The sequence below is a fragment of the Gavia stellata genome, chromosome 4, assembly GCF_030936135.1.
Source record: "Gavia stellata isolate bGavSte3 chromosome 4, bGavSte3.hap2, whole genome shotgun sequence".
Lineage (NCBI taxonomy): Eukaryota > Metazoa > Chordata > Aves > Gaviiformes > Gaviidae > Gavia > Gavia stellata.
In genome coordinates, this window is record NC_082597.1 from 58,712,139 (window position 1) to 58,729,121 (window position 16,983).

The 16,983-nt window shown below is 38.8% G+C and overlaps 1 protein-coding gene across 1 annotated transcript; it reads right to left on the minus strand.

The window, feature by feature from the left end:
- Positions 1-1,419: 1,419 nt before the first annotated feature.
- NCF4 (neutrophil cytosolic factor 4) lies at positions 1,420-10,787 on the minus strand. Its single transcript, XM_009811346.2, has 10 exons — positions 10,756-10,787; positions 8,912-8,996; positions 7,490-7,643; positions 7,103-7,173; positions 6,169-6,296; positions 5,134-5,191; positions 3,458-3,556; positions 2,591-2,721; positions 2,432-2,497; positions 1,420-1,648 (listed from the first exon to the last, which is right to left on the minus strand). Exons 1-10 carry the CDS (start codon positions 10,785-10,787, stop codon positions 1,420-1,422), a joined length of 1,053 nt encoding a protein of 350 aa, XP_009809648.1.
- Between the last annotated feature and the right edge of the window lie 6,196 nt (positions 10,788-16,983).

The following is a 16,983-nucleotide window of genomic DNA, read 5'->3' on the forward strand; positions in this document are numbered from 1 at the left end:
TACCTGATAGCATTACAGGTAACAACTAAGAAAAAGAGAAAACATTATTTTGTGAGTTTTGGGAGGGGCTGGTTAGTTATTCATGCATTGTTAGATAACTCTTTCTTAGAACCTGCAGATACTTGTTAATCTTCCCTTTTGCCTGTACAAATTTTAGAAGCAGGTCAAGGACAAAATTTTTTAAAATGATGAATTGTATCTTAATGCCACAGAAACTAACAGTCAAATCCAAATCATGGTGTTTGAAAATTCTTATAACTTCTTATTTTTTACTGATTATATTTATACTTGGTGTTGTCTTTTTAACGCCATGACCACATGGTGTTCTAAAATACAGTATTTTAGGTATCAAACAATTTATGTAAAACATATATAGCCTGTAATGCTTACACACAGCACTAAATTTGTTCAAGAAGAAAATATTTTAATTGCATGACCATTAAAGAAATTATTATTGCAAGACATATTTTTTTTCAATAATGAACTCCTCCTTAAGTAAAGCTGAATAGGTAATATTCAAACTCCTCTTCAAAATAATTATCTCACTTTCAAAGAGAAAAAAAAAAGGAGCAGAATTATTTCATCCCTCCCAAAAAAACATTTTTAATAGAAACTGGTAAAATAGACTCATATGTAACTTTATTTGTTGAAGAATCTGATACAGTAATTTCTTGTTAATTCTACTTTGCAATGAGGTGTCAGAAAGCAGAAGACAGACAGAGAAGAAATTGCTATTTGAATAGGCATCACACAAATTTTCCCAGAATGTGGAAACAAGTAGTCTGTACAAATACAAAAAGGTCTATGAGGAACATCACAGGTGTACTATGTTTGATTCACAGAATTCAAAATATTGGTCAGTGGAAAGAAGAAAGCAAAGGTGAGCTGCAATTTCTTGACTGAAATATGAAAAAGTTTTCTTGATGCTTCCAGAACAAACTCTGAATGCCCAGTCAGACTCCCACATGGCAGAAATAATTATGCATTCATAAGCATTGGAACACAAACCTTCATATCAGCAAGTGAAGAGAAAATTATGGCAGTCTAGAAAAAAACTTATGAAGACATTCCGGACAAACAAGTAGCTCTGGGAGTGAGAACAGAGATTAGAGCAGGTTTTGGGGCTCAAGACACTAAACCTCTATTGCAGGCTAACACTGACTTACTTTGTTAATAGGGCCAGTGATTTTATTTCTCTATTCCTCACTTTGTCTGGTCTCCATGTAGATGTCTCTATTACAGAGGAGTGCTAAAAAGCTGAAGAAGCTAACTAAGTGCAGATTTTACATTGAAAGGTAATATATTACTAAAAATTACTCTTTTCAAGCTCACTTCAAAAGCTTGTTAAAGGAAACTGTCTGCAGAGAGGGATTACGGAAGGACTGTATAGCTACCTACCGGAACATCTCTATATAGCACTTATGTTGCTCTTACTGTTTGAGTAGCACCTATTCCTGGACTAGTGTTGTAGACACCTAAGTCATCTTTGTGAGTGATGTGCAATTTCCAAGGGAAGAAATGCTTCTCAGAGGGCCTTCTCCTGCTCTGAGACACCATGAGTTCAACATCCTGATTGGAGAGCAACCGGATCAGATCACCATCAAGGTCCCGGTAATTCAAAACAATATCATCTTGGTTGAACTCCCGCCTGGTAGAAAAGAAATGGATTGATCCCCAGAAATTAAGGAATGCCTGGGAGGTGCTGCATGATGAACAATACACTGGCAATCTAATTCATTCTGCTAAAAGCCACACAAAGCCTTGGGTGTCTTGGCATTCTTGATACAGCTAGGACTAGAAATCGTTCATGATATGTTGTGTGTAAGCTAAGAAATCTGTCAGAACCAAGAACCATTTCCAGTAACACCACATGCATGGTACAATCAATCTGTAAGTTTGATAAAATTCCCATACATAAGAGTTGACCATAGTTACTACCAACTTTTGCCTATTTATGGTTGCTTTTTTTGAGGGGAGGGCAGGTTAAAGAATGGAAGAACATTAGCACAGGTGTTCTGTTACTAATATTTGATGTTCTAATGCTTTGATGTTCAACACTAGATTAATCTAGTTTAACACTAGTTTAACAGGTGTTAGAAAGTGGTGTCCTGCATCCTGAAGAAGTATATTAGACAAAAGATCCTTGCATGGGAGTATGGCTCTGATCTTAAAACAAGAAATGGAAACTTCTTCCCAGCATAATCGAGTTAGAAGTGTGTGGCATTCCATAACTACTGACAATCCCAAGGCAGACTAGTGTCTGCACAAACGGCCCTGGGCCATCAAAGTACAACTTCTTCAGGACGCTTAAAAAGTATTTCACACCCAAAACATGGTGATGACCAAGTAGAATGTGGAAAATCTAGGACTGGAAGGAACTTGACAAATGTTTAAACAATATTAAACATACAACTAACTGCTTGAATTGTACCTCATCAATTCCATGAGATCTTTGAATGATGGAATGCTGCTCAGATCCTCTTCCACTGAGATATCCCTGTAACAAGAACAAATCTAATCATTACATATCATGAAAAGAGAATTGTCGGCATTTCTTCAGCAGTAAACTGGAAGACTATTTTCTTCTTACCTGATAGTGCTCACAGTCTCATCATGGTAATAACAGCGAACTTTATTAACTGTGTCTTCCTGCTGTGGTAAATCTTTTATGATCTTCACAAAAGCACATGGGAAAATCCCAGTGGCATCATCAACTGTTCCCTGGAATGATAGTAAGTGTTAGAATGAAGAAAACCATGCCATTTTTGCCACATACAATAAGTTCTGGAATTAATTAATTAATTTCCATTCAAACAACAGTAAGAATTTTTCTACTATGATCAAGAAAAGAAAGGCTATGGAAGTGACCTGATGGCATCCCTACAAAAAGATGATACAATTGTGTAATCAAATACAAGGCTGGGGAGTGAAACAGTGTGTAAAAAATGAAAGTCAGATGGTTACCAAGGAAGGCTGTGATGTTTGAGCAAGGAGAGATATCATATCAGCAAACACACAGTATGTTCTCCTCATCCTTTTTCAGAACACTGCTGCATTGCCCAAGTTCTCTCTAATCAGGCTGACGTGTGTTGTGGTATGAAGCATGAAGTATATAGCAACCCACCCTGAGGCAAGAAACCAATTAATCGCTGAAATGGAGTTTCCATCTCCTTTCTGTGGCCTTTTTGTATTCTAATCACTTCCAAAGAATTTAAAAACATTCCAGCAGAAGCAAATGCAAATGAAAACTGAAGTCTAGAGGGCAGAAAATTTGTAAGCTAAAAAAACCATCAAGGAAGGAAAAAATTTCAAATTTGGAGTCAGGGATTTATTCTTGACAATAAGACCTGATTATGATACAGTTTCTTCCTGAAAGGAGGAGGCAGGTCGAAGGAGTAAGAAAGCCCTTTCTATTTCAAGGTATGCTAATAATTCAATACTGCTATTGCAGTCTTACCTCCAACCAGTCTTTGTTTACTCTGCTGAGTAGATAGATCAAGTCTCCCTTCTTGAAGCCGAGTTCCAGTTTATTGGTTCCAGAAAAATCAAACAGTGCCTATGGAAAGTAATAACACTGAAATTATTAATTCACAGAATTACAGAAGTGAATTTTTCTTTCTGTTTTGTTCTTGGGGTGAGAGCATAAAGCAGCACGATAGTATGCACTTTGTCATCACAGATGTGTTTCTGGCGTAAGGTCATATATATGACCGTAGTCTGCAGTTCTCACAATTTCTTCTCCTACTCACCACACACAAAAATGCCTCGAAGAAGTAGTGAAAGCACTAGGAAAACATGGCTCTGAGAGGGCTACATGCTAGGATTCTTAAAGTGGCAGGACACTGAGCACCGGAGAAATAAATATAAAGAAGTTGAAAACACTTAAGAGCAAGTAAGTCAACAGAGCTGAAGACAACTGACAACTTGAAAACTTGAAATCCTAAGAACTTAAAAAATACATATTATTTCTGGTTGCAGTTTTACAGCTTTCAGGTTTTCTGCAAAATATCACAAAGAGCCTTAAAAAACTGCAGAAGTGTTGTATCCTAATTTAAGGGTAACTAACTGTTGTTTTACATCTAACTTTTAGGTCTGTATGCTGAACTGAGAGATTTGGGTAAGTCTGGGAAGTTGACATGTAGTTAAAATGGAACTTAGATGCCCCCTTCAGGGAAAAAAAAAAAAGAAGGAGGTAAGCACATGCTACCACCCTAACAAGCTGTTCTTGAATAATTACAGTGGCTGAGTTATCAAAAATGCACATCTCCCCCATTGTCTTTAGAGAATATTTAAATGCTCTTAGAGGAGCAAAAATGAAAAGTTGTTCTTTATTCTGTGTTGAGATGGTTCTTTTGGTCTTGTTAATGTCAAGAGTTCTAATAAAAAAAGACAAAGGCCACTGTTGTGCTAGTAGTTCATATGTCTACTTAATAGCTCTTTCAAAAGCCTTTTTTCATCTATTGAAAAGTTTTGATAGGTATATTCAATATTAATAAATTAATAGATAAAACCCAAGAGATGTGACTGACCGAAGACCTGTCATACTCAGCGTAAAAAACAAAAACAACAAACCTCAAAGCACTTGCATGGCTTTTTTTAGTCTTACATGGCAAAGTCACATGTTCCAGGAAGCAAGACCATGCTCAGACAAGTACTGGTTACAATGCAGTTCCATGTGTTTAATACCAAGACAATATACAGCAAAACACAAGGGTACAGGCACTTTTCAGTAGAACACTTATGTTACAGAAAATACTAAGATGCCTCACCTGCAAAGCTTTTAAACGTATGCTGAAGTCAATGAGACTGAAGGTCCTGCTTGTTTTAAATTTAATTTATGGGTATCACTATGTAAATATGGACCATTTGACAGTAAACTGTCTCTCAATTTTGAACTTCCTGTCATTCTGACTTCACAATGGACATTCTTATTATTCAAGTAAGGAGGAATAGAACACTTCTTTCCATCCTTTGTTTCATTCCCTGTTGTTAAAATCAATTGCTTTCCTGTGTCAATTTCCCTTTCCCTTCTTTCCCCAAGCTCTAATTGGAAAAGGCAACTTGACGAATGAGATACGAAAGTAAAACAGAGTTTAATCTGCTATCCTATGACAGATTATGCGGAGTACTCACCTCAGCCCGTGGAGCTGCCAAACGGTCAAAAATAGGCACTTGAGGTGAAATGCTTTTACTGCAAAGAAAGGAAACAACAGGGAGGGAAATATGTCTGTCTAGTCATCAAAAATACTACACCATCAGTAGTAGAGTGTCTGCATTTTCATTATTTAAGAGGTAGGCAAGCCATAGATCATTGGAGAAACTGCATGAGAATCTGTGTGTAGCACTGAAGTAAATAAATGTGGATGCAACAACACTGCCCTAGTTCTCTCAGTTTCAGTGCAGAGCACCAGCAATCTGATGATGTCTGCTGCTGAGAACAGATGGAATTTTCAATACAGTCAGTATCCTGGGCCTCTCTTCCACAGCACTGCTCAGCCCCCCTACTCTGCCTTCTGGGCATCTGTGTTTCTAGCATTTATGGCATTCAGTTCAAACTCTGACATCATACACACATCCAGGAGTGCATACACACAGGCAGTTTTTGCACTGTTTGAGGTAAGTGAAAAGGAAACAGGTCCATCTTTGCTATGTTGAAAGAATTAATTTGTCTGAAGGGTAATGAAGTATGACGTCTACTTAGCAGTTCTCCAAAGGGGTGCCAATGCTGCTATGTAGGACAGGCCCCTGTTTAGACAAAGGACAGGAACAAATGAAGTATTCAGTTTCATTTAGTGTCTGAACCAGATCTCGCTGAATTCAGTGCCAAAACTCACATTAACTTCAGTGGTGCAAGCCTATGTCCTTAAGCTTGGCCTGTATATTCTGCACATTATAATAGATATTACTATCAAAGAATTATCAACAGAGAGAGCTGAGCAGCATTTTTTTAAAAGCAAGCTGTATTCTCATTTTGGAATTTTCCACTTTAAAAATTTTAGATTATTGAAAACAAGAAATACCCTGTGTTCCCTCTACCACAAAGATCCTCATATTAGGACTTCATGGATTCACTTGGGAAACACAGTGGTGATCCTCATCTCTCTCCACCCAAAACTGGACAGAATCTCTTACATCAAGCAATGCTGAAAAAACATGTCAATCACTTACACTCGGCGTGTCCGTGGGCGAAGCCGTCTCAGTCTGTGAGGCACCTGTTCGCTATCAAAGGTCGAGTGGTAGAAGAACAGCCGTACCTCTTCATCCATCAACACCCAAACGGGTAGGCAGAGCAGGTTCTGTGCCAAAAGCAAGTAGGAAGCAGAGTATAGCAGTGGGAGAGACCAATTCTCTATTTATTTACATGTAACAAATATGCCTCTCTAACCTACAGGATCATGAAGGATATTCATTACTGCCAGACATCTCCCTCCTCTCCCTTCTCACTCAGAAGGATGGCTGAACAGCTGACAGTTCCTCCTGTTTACTCCCAGAGTTGGCCAATGTATTGCTTCACAATTTTTGTGCCTGATTTACTGCAGAAGGAGTAAATTGCTCTTTGTCTTTTCCTCCAGAACATAAATGACTGTGGAAAGAAGGCAATCTTAAGTACTGGAAATCTTGGCCAGTGCTTCAGACTTCTCTGATTTAAAGTCAGGTCTTCAGTTAACCTGCATACAAAGAATTTCTCTCCTTGATGTTACTAGCTGCATCTTCACTGTAGAGCAGGTACACCCAGAAGCCCACCCCACTCTCCTAGTCCCTTAGGCATACATACCAACTCCATATTCATGCAACACCTGGAGATTCACCATTTCTTCATACATCTTGGGGTGTTGGGGTTTTTTTGTGAGGATATCTATCTATATATGAAGGCAGGGAGTGAGCCTTTGTGAACTGCATACTCCAGCAGACCCTACAGTCTGAACAATCTGGGGAATAGCACTCCAGGTTGTCCCACAGTGTGGACGCTGTGTCTTCAGGAAAAACAATACAGAGAGAAGCAGATACCTAGGACTACAACAGTACTGTCTCTCTTAGGTGATTTCAAGGGGTAAGTATCTGCAGTGCTCAGTGCAATCTCTACCTTAAGATTAAGTTTTACCTTCATGTAAACATTTAGGATAGGAATCCTGTTCTCAGCAATTTCCTTTTTGGCCCCAACATAAACTTTTCCTAGAAAATATAAAACCTGTGACAGTTATTGAAGAAAAGAATGGAGGCTATCAGAGAAATGAAGCAATCAGGAGAAAGTAGGATCTGCAAGAAAATACATATTTTCTAAAGGATTTTAGGTTTCTAAAGGATTTTAGGTTTCTAAATGAACTTTACCACAAGTAGAGGGACTGCCAATGGAACTTGACTTCTCCAGCATCCTCAACTGGGAACTAGTTCCTTGTCACAACTACTTCCCTACAATGTACTCCTCTTTAGGACAGCCTGGGGCTGAGAAAGCTGCTAATCATGAACAGATTTGGTACTGACAGCTTACCTGGCAATATGGGGAGTGTGCAGGTAAAAGGGCTATTTTTGCTCTCTGCCCCATATCTCTCCTCTAGTTTGGTGTGCAGGGCATAGAACTGACTATAGCGTCGGAAAATCAGGTATCTGCCACCACCTTTAACCTTTACTTCAATGACAAACATCTGAAACAGAGAAAGGGAATTCAGGCTGATGTTCATACTTACAAATACTTACCAAATGAAAGTAAGGCAAGGCATACAATAGGAACATAAGATAGGTGCTCCGGTAGTGGGAATATTGTCTTAGGGGCAGAGCGGAAAGCAAGCTTTCAGTTAAGCGTCTGCAGACCCAAGTACTAGAAAATAACAAGTTAGCACCAGAGAGTGTGGTATACGTGTGGGTCCAGCTTTCCCATGGATCATGTCCCTGTGGCTGCTTTCTGTTACATAACCATAAAAGGAAACCTGAAATGAATGACTAGATGCTACTTTATGCTTACACACCTTCCCTCAGTGACAAACAAAACAGATTAGGCAAGTAAATATAAATATTTTACAGTAGGATGCTTTGGACATCTAAATCTATAGACAGACATATAAATTAATTGATTTTCAGGGTGGAAGGCATTAATACTTCTGTTTGACTTTAAAGCACACAGTTTCAGAAATTATGGTCTGACCAAAGGTAAGGACAGGAAAAAAAACTTAGTCACCTTACTTCTAATGCCCTCCTCCAACTACTATCTTATTTCTTATCTCTTGCCAAAATTGCTTTGCCCTAAAGGAGCCCACGATTTCCATGCACTGACCTCTGAGTCCCGTTGCAGCCAGGTCCTTCAGAAAACATACAGACTGAGCAACCAAACGTCCCTATATTACAGAGTAAATCCTGCATACTGCAGTGGGAAGGTTTTAAGAGCAATGTCTCCAGCAAAAGCAGCATACCCTGAAGAAGTCAGACTGAGCTGGTCTTATCCAAAACCCGTCTTCAGAAAATCTCATAGTGCTTTTCCCTACTATTCCCTTCCTGTGTGCTCTTTCATGACTTATTAATATGCTACCTTCTGCGGAGATGGAAGCATCCTAACTTGCCAGTACCATGGAATAATGAAGACAAGACCCTGCCCTTCTACCTCTTTGAATTCCTTTCCCACTATCTTCACCAAAGGTAAAGCACTCTAACAGGAAATAAATCAGAAATTACATAAGAATTTAGAAAACAAGCAATGTTACAGGATAACTCTGTCACATTTCACCCAGACAATAAATTTTTAGATTAAATCTGTTATAGACTAACCTCCATTCCAGAAAAAAAGAAGCACTGAGAAGTTCTCTGCACAGAACTGTTCATGCCAAAAATCAACTACACCAGATTAACTGCATTTTGCTTCCCACAACCAAACCAGTCACAGATGAGGACACACAGAGACAGGATAAATCTCCCTTCTTACATAATAATTAGTAAAGCCTTTCTTCTCTTCAATATCTGCAATGTTAGCTGAAACAGGTACATCATCTGGAAGCTGGTCAAAATCACTGTGAAGCAAGAACAAAAGATTTAGGTTACTTATACTGGCATTAGCCTTTGGAGGTCTCTATACCATACAGAACAAAGATAGTTAGGCAGCATCGCATTGTCTTCTAGTGTCAAAACCAAGAAGTTAGAAACTTGTGGTGTCGTTCTCTTCCTCTGGAGGTCTGATCTTGAGATGTCAAGTTTCTATAAGTTCAGCACAAGTCAGTGACCATTGTGAAGATACATCAAGCCTGAAAAACATGCCTATCATTCCTAGGCTTGCTAGAGTAGCAGGACTACAAAAGAAACGCTTGAGCTGGTAAGCTTTTCTTGAGAAATGTGATCAGCTGTGGATGCATTCTTAATCCTTCCTACAGCATCTAGTAGACTTACAATAATAACTCTGCAGCAGTATATGTTATTCTAAGGAGATCATTATATACCTTGATTTATGCTATTATTATTACTGCATTACTGTAGGGAATAGGAAACAGTTCTGAGAAAAGAGCTTGTTGTGCTAGGTGCTGTAGAAACTGACTGCACAAAGCTAATTCCTAAAAACCTCACACTCTGTGTGTAAGATGCATACAATGTACCTTAGACATATAAGAAACAACAGAAGGATAAGCACAAACAGAAAAAAAGCAAAGAAACAAAGACATGGTATTGTTCTATATCATAACTAGTGGTGCCTGCACCAGCTGTCAAAATGTTGTAAAGTTTTCTTGTAAACATCACAGTACAGCAGACTCTTAAAAAGGCTTTGAAAAAAGAACAAGTAGCCTAGCAAATATTTGCAGGGAGACTTCCCAGTCACAGCAGATAACCTGAAGCAAGCACAAAGATACTTGTCTAAAAACGTCAAAAATGTGTGAAGGAACACATGATAGTGGGCAAGGTTGGAATAAGCTTTGCAGATCCTAGAAAGTATTGGATGTGAAGCAAGAGAGAAGGAAGGATCCCTGAGGAACACCTAAAGAGCCATATGACCACACTCTCATATTTCTTGTCTATATTGTCCACACAATAAAATAGCATGGATTGGCAGGTGCTTTTTCCTCTGGCACTTTCTCTTTGGTACAACAACTTTGACAAACAGAAGACAAATTCACATTTGCTTCAATCTTACAACTCAATGTTGTTAGAGTGGTATTTATATTAACACTTAAGTAAAAAGGATCAAGAATGAGGAAAAAAGGATAACAAATGAGGTAGAGAGAAAGAGAAACTTTAAAAACGGTCATCTAAGAAATGCCAAGCTGATGTGATGTTAAATATTCTGATAATACAAAAACCATGGCCCCAAGCAGGGGCTTCCACAATGCGTAGCCCATCTGGAAGGCTGAAGTAATGATGCAAAGTCTTGCAATAGCTTGCTGTACGAGGAGAATGACATGAATCAGCACCACCCACAACACCATAAATACTACCACTTACTGTGAAGAGGGATGTGGTTATAGAGAGCAAGAGATATAATTAGTCATATCACAAACACTCATATCACAAAACCCAGTAAAAGGGAAACTGTTCCCAGCCATAAAGAGGACAATGACCCACTATTTTCCTAGGTGGTGAATATTCCCCAGGAAAAGAAGAAAGAAAATCCACTCAAACTGAAGAAGTGGTCTGCTCCACATTGAGCAGCCTAATAGTTTGGAAGCTGCAATAACAAGAAGCCTTTTAGAATCACCAAAGCAGCTTGCATCCAAATTAAATGAACAGGTCATAGCAGTTACATGGAGGCTTGTGGGGAGGCGGGAGGAGGAAGAGACACATTACCTCTTTTCTCGCAGCTGTCGGGGAAGAGACATGGTTTTCAGCTTCTTAAATCCAGATCACTAAGCTCTATTCCTCCACTTCTTGGGCAGTTCCTGGTTGAATAGGATGAACACAGTCAAAGCAATCCTCCGTGTGTGAATCAAGACTCCTTTGCAAGGCTTCAGAGATCTGTTTTTTTAATGTTTCAGTGTCAGACGATTTCTTCTGTACCTCCCCACCCCCATGAGATTGAGGAAGTACTAGAGAAAAAACAGTCATAAAGAAAGACTGTTTTGTGATGTCTGTCATGTATCGAAACTGCCACAGTTGAGAAACAAAAAGCCCAACAAAAAGCAGAAACTATGAGCCACATATTCCATTGTCCACCTCTTCACCAAAACATCTGCCTCTGTGGAAAGCCAGTACGAGCGGGCTCAACAAATTCTGTTTTGTCCCAGCTAAAATGTGCCCATATACACCTCTACACTAACATTTGTAAACTAGGATGAATACTTCTGATACCTTCTTCAGGGTCTGTGATTTGATTCCCAAGAATCCTCCTTTCCATGGACCAAGAGCCAGGAGGTGGAGCTAAAGAATAAATTTTCAAGTGGGAGCAGAAAGTATGGTCATGAAATTCAACCTTGTCAAACATATGGGTACCAGGGTATCAGGCACAGGAGATTAGGAAATTAACTCTGAAGGACAGATCAATGCAAGTAAGACATGAGTCCTTGAAAGAGCAGAGATCTTTTCAGCTTCATGTGCTCAAAACAATCCACATTTGCCACTTACAAAGAGAGGGTAATGGCTCACTCAAAGAGAATCCTGACTGCCCTGCCTTGTACGCAAAGGGTAGTGATATAGCATTTGTATAACATCAGTTGACAATCTTTCAAGAAGAAAATAAAAGGAAGAAAGTGATGAGGAAACCATCATTTCCTAACATTGTGGGTAAGCTGCAGCATAGCTTATCTGCCTTAGTCAAAAGTTATGCATAGTATCTTTGCCTCCCCATTTCAGTCTTTGACTCTCTTCCATTTTCATGTTCAACACATATTTGGTTCCTTCCCCTCCTTCCGCTGTCAAGCACAAAAATTCTCATCTGAATAGAGCAAAAGTCAACAAGCATCCTTCAAAATAAAACTCTATTTACAACTGTCATCATCAGCCTTGCAAGTAAACCGCATTTCACTGCATTTTAGTGAAGTGCATTCTTCACCCATCTCTTTCCCATGGATAACTGAAGCCACAGTTATAGAATTTCAGAGGGGATATAGTGTCTTTTGATCAGAAGGGACCAGGAGAAGCCACAAAATTCTGAACTGTATTTTCTGAGTGTTCTGCTACTCTGTGCTGCCCACACAGACTTAGCAGAGCAGTTTTAAGTGGTGTTGTTGGATATAAGTATTTCCCCAGACCTTCACACTCTTGATTAGGCCTGCTAAATGTGCAGTCCTCATGTAACCTGAAGTCAGGCTCATTATTCTCTTCCCTTTGCCTTAAGTGAGAGAGACAATAATCAAGTTTTCTAACTGCAATCCTCGTGCTTTCTCCTGACATTCAGAAGGAAATAGGAACAGATCACCTTGACCAGAACTCTTAATCACAAGATCAATATATATGAACCCATGAAAATTCAGAGGGGCCCTCCTGACACATGCAAAAAAGATTGTGGAAAGCTCAAGAACGGTGCAAACTTTAATACAAGTGAAAGAGAAAGGCTGGAGGGGTGCTGTTAAAGTAACTGTTCGTCTTTTATGCATATCACAGTTTTGACAAGAAAATCATAAAAAGGATATTCTAATCTTTTCAAATATCTTGGAAGATAATCTAGATACAATGCTGGTACATCTTTTAAGAGACAGAGGATATGACACAATGCAAAAATACTTGCTCATTTTTTACCTGGAGACATGGTTTTTCAAGAACAAGCTGACAGACAACGTCACAGACAAATTGTCTATGCAACTGCTTTGCTGTAAGCCGAGTAAAACAAACTGAAAACAGCTCCTCAATTCCACTACTCTGTACTAGAGATTATAGCCAGTAACAATACTAATTTGACGTAATAATGCTAAACCTGCTAAGAAAGTTTCTGATTCGGCAATATTTTCTTGTTCTGAACTAAACAAAACCCAAGACCTTCTTTTCTGATGAAAAGGCAGATTCCTACCTCAGAAGAGTAGTTAGCTGATTGGTTAGAGGGCTCACCAAGGCTGTAAAAGGCTAAGATTTGAAACACTGCTTTGCCATGTTCTTCTGTGCCAAATCAGTGCCTCAACTACCAGGTGTTTTCTCTCAATTTCTACTATTGTGCTACTATAGTAGAAATAGCAATTTCTGCTATTTGGGCTGAGGAAATGGGCTGGGTCTAGTCAAACACACATTCTCTCTCTCAAATAATTACTTTATTCTTGATGAATGAAATAAATGTCCATTACAAAATAATATACATAATGACAGTACCCATGTCAAGAGATACGTCTGCGCTAGGAAAGTATCCAATTTCATCAGTTGACATCGTCAGGTCTCAGTTATGAGAAAAACCACCCATACAACATGGGCAGCATGGTCATTATGTCACTATGCACCGACCCTTATCCATGTGCAAGAGAAAGCAGGCATACAGGTGCAAGAAATACTAACGAATTAATTAATTAAAGGAGACTACTAAGAAAATCCTCAGATGACTGAATCATGACCATATGCTGACATCATTACATGGTGTAGTTCAGCACCTACTATATTATTTTGACCGTGTATGCCTGTGAGCTGTGAAATTGTGGCCTTCTGTCTAATACACATGTTGTTAGAAAATAGTTGTACAAGGATACATAGCGCCTTGGAAATCTGAGAGTATCAACTATAACCGAACAGCCAGAGCAAGCATGGCATTTTAATGGAAAATGGGAATGTACTCCCAAATCACTAAAGATACACAAACCACTAATAAAAGGTAAATCAAAGGAACATAGCAGAAATACTTAGCTGAATCAATTCTGTTGCAAGCACTACATAGCATGTCTACTAGGGCAGCAGCTACTGTATCATTTTGGCTGTACACGTCTGTACGCTCTAGAATAATGGCTTTTCTCTGATTCACCTTATGTTAGAAAAGTGCTGCACAGTTATGTTCAATCACTAGCCATAGAATAGATTTGTTAAGAGACAGAATAAACTGACCAAGAATAATATTCATAAAAGATGTCAGGTCTTATCACAGATTAATCTGTAAAGGAAATAATAACATTTCAACAGTCACTGCAAGAAAGCTGAACATCAAATAGAAACATGCAAAGCAGAGTTGGCTTGCAAGACACTTTCATGCAACCTATTGTTTTCAAAGGATATGTGGAATACCTTTTTCTGCAGCATACACATCATTAGCAGTTGAATGTTTTCTGTGGTTGCTTGAGGCTGAGCTGCAACTGATAACACTGATTTGGGAAAAGTGATTTGGGGCTATATTCCATTTTCCATTCATATTGCATACTTGTACAGATTTTGCTTTTATGGTTACCATCAGGTTTAGAATGCTTTAATACACTTTTACAATATTTATTTTCAAATACAGTCATGTTAAAACTCCTCATCATTATTATAATAGTACATGAATAATGAATTACAGCGCCGCAAAATTTTTGGACAGAAGTTGCGTAAGATAAGTTACTCATGTCTGCCCTGTAATCTTCAGTGCTCTTTTGCAGGTAGTGCTACAAAATCCATAGAAGGCAGTTGGTCCAATGGTAAGTAACAAGACTCTCTTTCTTCGATATATGGTTTCAGGACAGCTGAACACAAACCCATCCAAAAAAAAAAAGTTGTTGAAGTGGTCCTGTCATTCTGAACTTCTTGAAAAAAAACAAAGAGGAGATAAATTGAGCTGATTAGTTTTATATTCTTCATTAGATAATGGCTCAATCCCTATTGGCTGAGTGCATGGATATTCTCCCTGTCGCACATTGTGTTGGTAGGAAAAAAGGCACAGGAGTATAGATACATAGAACTTTGGAAATTTGCTTTGATTTAAATCTTGACACAGCTTCCATGACTGCTTGTTTAGGGTGAAAAGTAACTAGTAGGCATTTGCAGAAAAGGACTATGATCATGACCTGCCGACATAAACACAGCTAAACAACCCATCATGAACTAAAGAAATTTAAAGGTCAGCATCTACCACTGATCCTGACAGTGAATTTGATGGTGTCATTTCTAGAATAAATTACTACTCAATATGACAGGGCTTTACAGAACCAAATATTAAAGGAACAGCAGCCTTTTTTTTTTAATGACATTTTTCTTGGAACATCAAACTAAATCCCATAACTGAATCTTGGCTTTTGCACCTCAATTGCTTGACCAAAACAAGGAATAAGTATTGCAGGAAAAAATACCCCAAAAAATGAGATTTTTCTTTAGTCATTATCAGCCCTTTTGGAAATATGCATTCAACAGTATCATTCTGGGTTTTGTTAGTTCATGATGCCATAGCCAGATCTTGCCAGCTTTTCCTATACAGAGCAGTATCACAAGCAGTATTATGATCTTCCTCTCTGTGGAAAGCAATTCTTCCTTTACAATAAACCTCCTCCCTTTAAAAATCTTTTAAAAAGATGCAGGATTTCTCTCTGGTATAGTAAGATCACTTAAGATTGGAAGAGTTAGAGAAAGTCTTACCAGAACAGTAGTACCGTCTCCTTGATAAGCAATGGAGCTTTTTGTTCTTGCAGAGCTCAGATGGATATTGGTGCCCAAGACTAGGCTAAGTGAGAAAACTGGAAGCTCAGAAACAGCAACAGAACATTTCTTCATCCAGATAGCATATCAATTCCAGAATAAAAGAGGCAAATACGGAAGAAATAGGGCAGAGCTTGCCACTGCTACTGTGTATGACAGATGTGGGCTGGAGGTGGACCCGTATGCTCCAGTCAACTACCAATGTCAAAATCTAGTAACTGGCCATCGCAGACAAAGAAGTAGGATAGCTCCATCCAAGAACTTCAGAGAGAGCTATGCCTACAACCATTCCTCCAGAAGCTTAAAACCTAATTTTAAGTGCATAGCAGCAGTGACCCTTTGTGGCAGGAGAGTCTCTGTGTTTTAGTCTCCTAATCATCTTGAGAGTCAAAAATTTGTCGGAGTTATTGCTCCTCAGGACAAAGAAAATCCTGCTTCATCTGTTTCACAAGTTCAAAAGACCTGTCAAAATTACTCAAAAAAAATTTTTAACTGAATTTCTCCAAATCTCAAAATAGGGTTGGGATTTGCTAAAATTTGTGCGGTGCTGCATTCAAACCATCCTACTCTGTTCCTAATAGTTTAATTTCCCCATCCATCTGATGAAATCCTGTGACAAAATTCCTTTTACTTAATTTAGAAATTTTAGATAAGTGCCTTTAGTTAAGCGGAAGTTCTCTGAACAGACAGTGAAGAGAGACAGGCGCCACTGGCCAGTAAATGAGACCTCAAGTGGGCCAACTGCCCCCCTGAAGGTTTTATCTGTCTCCTTGGAATATACATGAATTATAAAGTAACTATATTCCCAATTTTGTCACCTCAGGTTCCTAAAGTTAAGGAAATAAATCTGTGCCTTACTGTGGACCTAGTTATTACTGGTATAAAGGTACCTTCCCATTTGGGATTCAGCTATATTTGGATATGCACTTTTACACTGGTATAATTGCCTTTACCCTAGGGGAGTTGTACTACTTAAGCTACACTGATATAGTCAAAGAAGCAAAATTTTCTGGTGCAGATATGTCCAGTCTGCTCATTATAGAGAGTTTATGGCTCATTTTCTAATGGTTCATAAATTGGGAAAATATTCCCTAATAAAATGGGGGGGCAAGGGGGCTAGACACTCGGATAGGCAGGCAAGTGGAAAATATAAGGCAGTAAGTATCAACATCTTGTATTTTTCAAAGTTCTGTCAGTATTTCTCACAGTGTATACTTACAGCCTGTGTCACCTGCTGCCTCACCTACTGGCCTTTATTCCTTGAAAGATAAACTTCTGGAATGAGCCCACCAATTATCATATCAATAAGCAATCCGATCCCAAGCCAGCTGCCAATCTGTCCACTTCAAGTATGGAAGGCTGGAGTTTGTGTCTCCCATACCTCAATAGGCAGAAGGCTGCCTTGTTATGTGAAGCTGGGTCTAAATAAGAGACGTCTCAATTAACTGCATTCAGTTCCAGCCACTGGCTTGCTATGCGATTCTTTATGCCCCAGCTTTGCCATGTGTA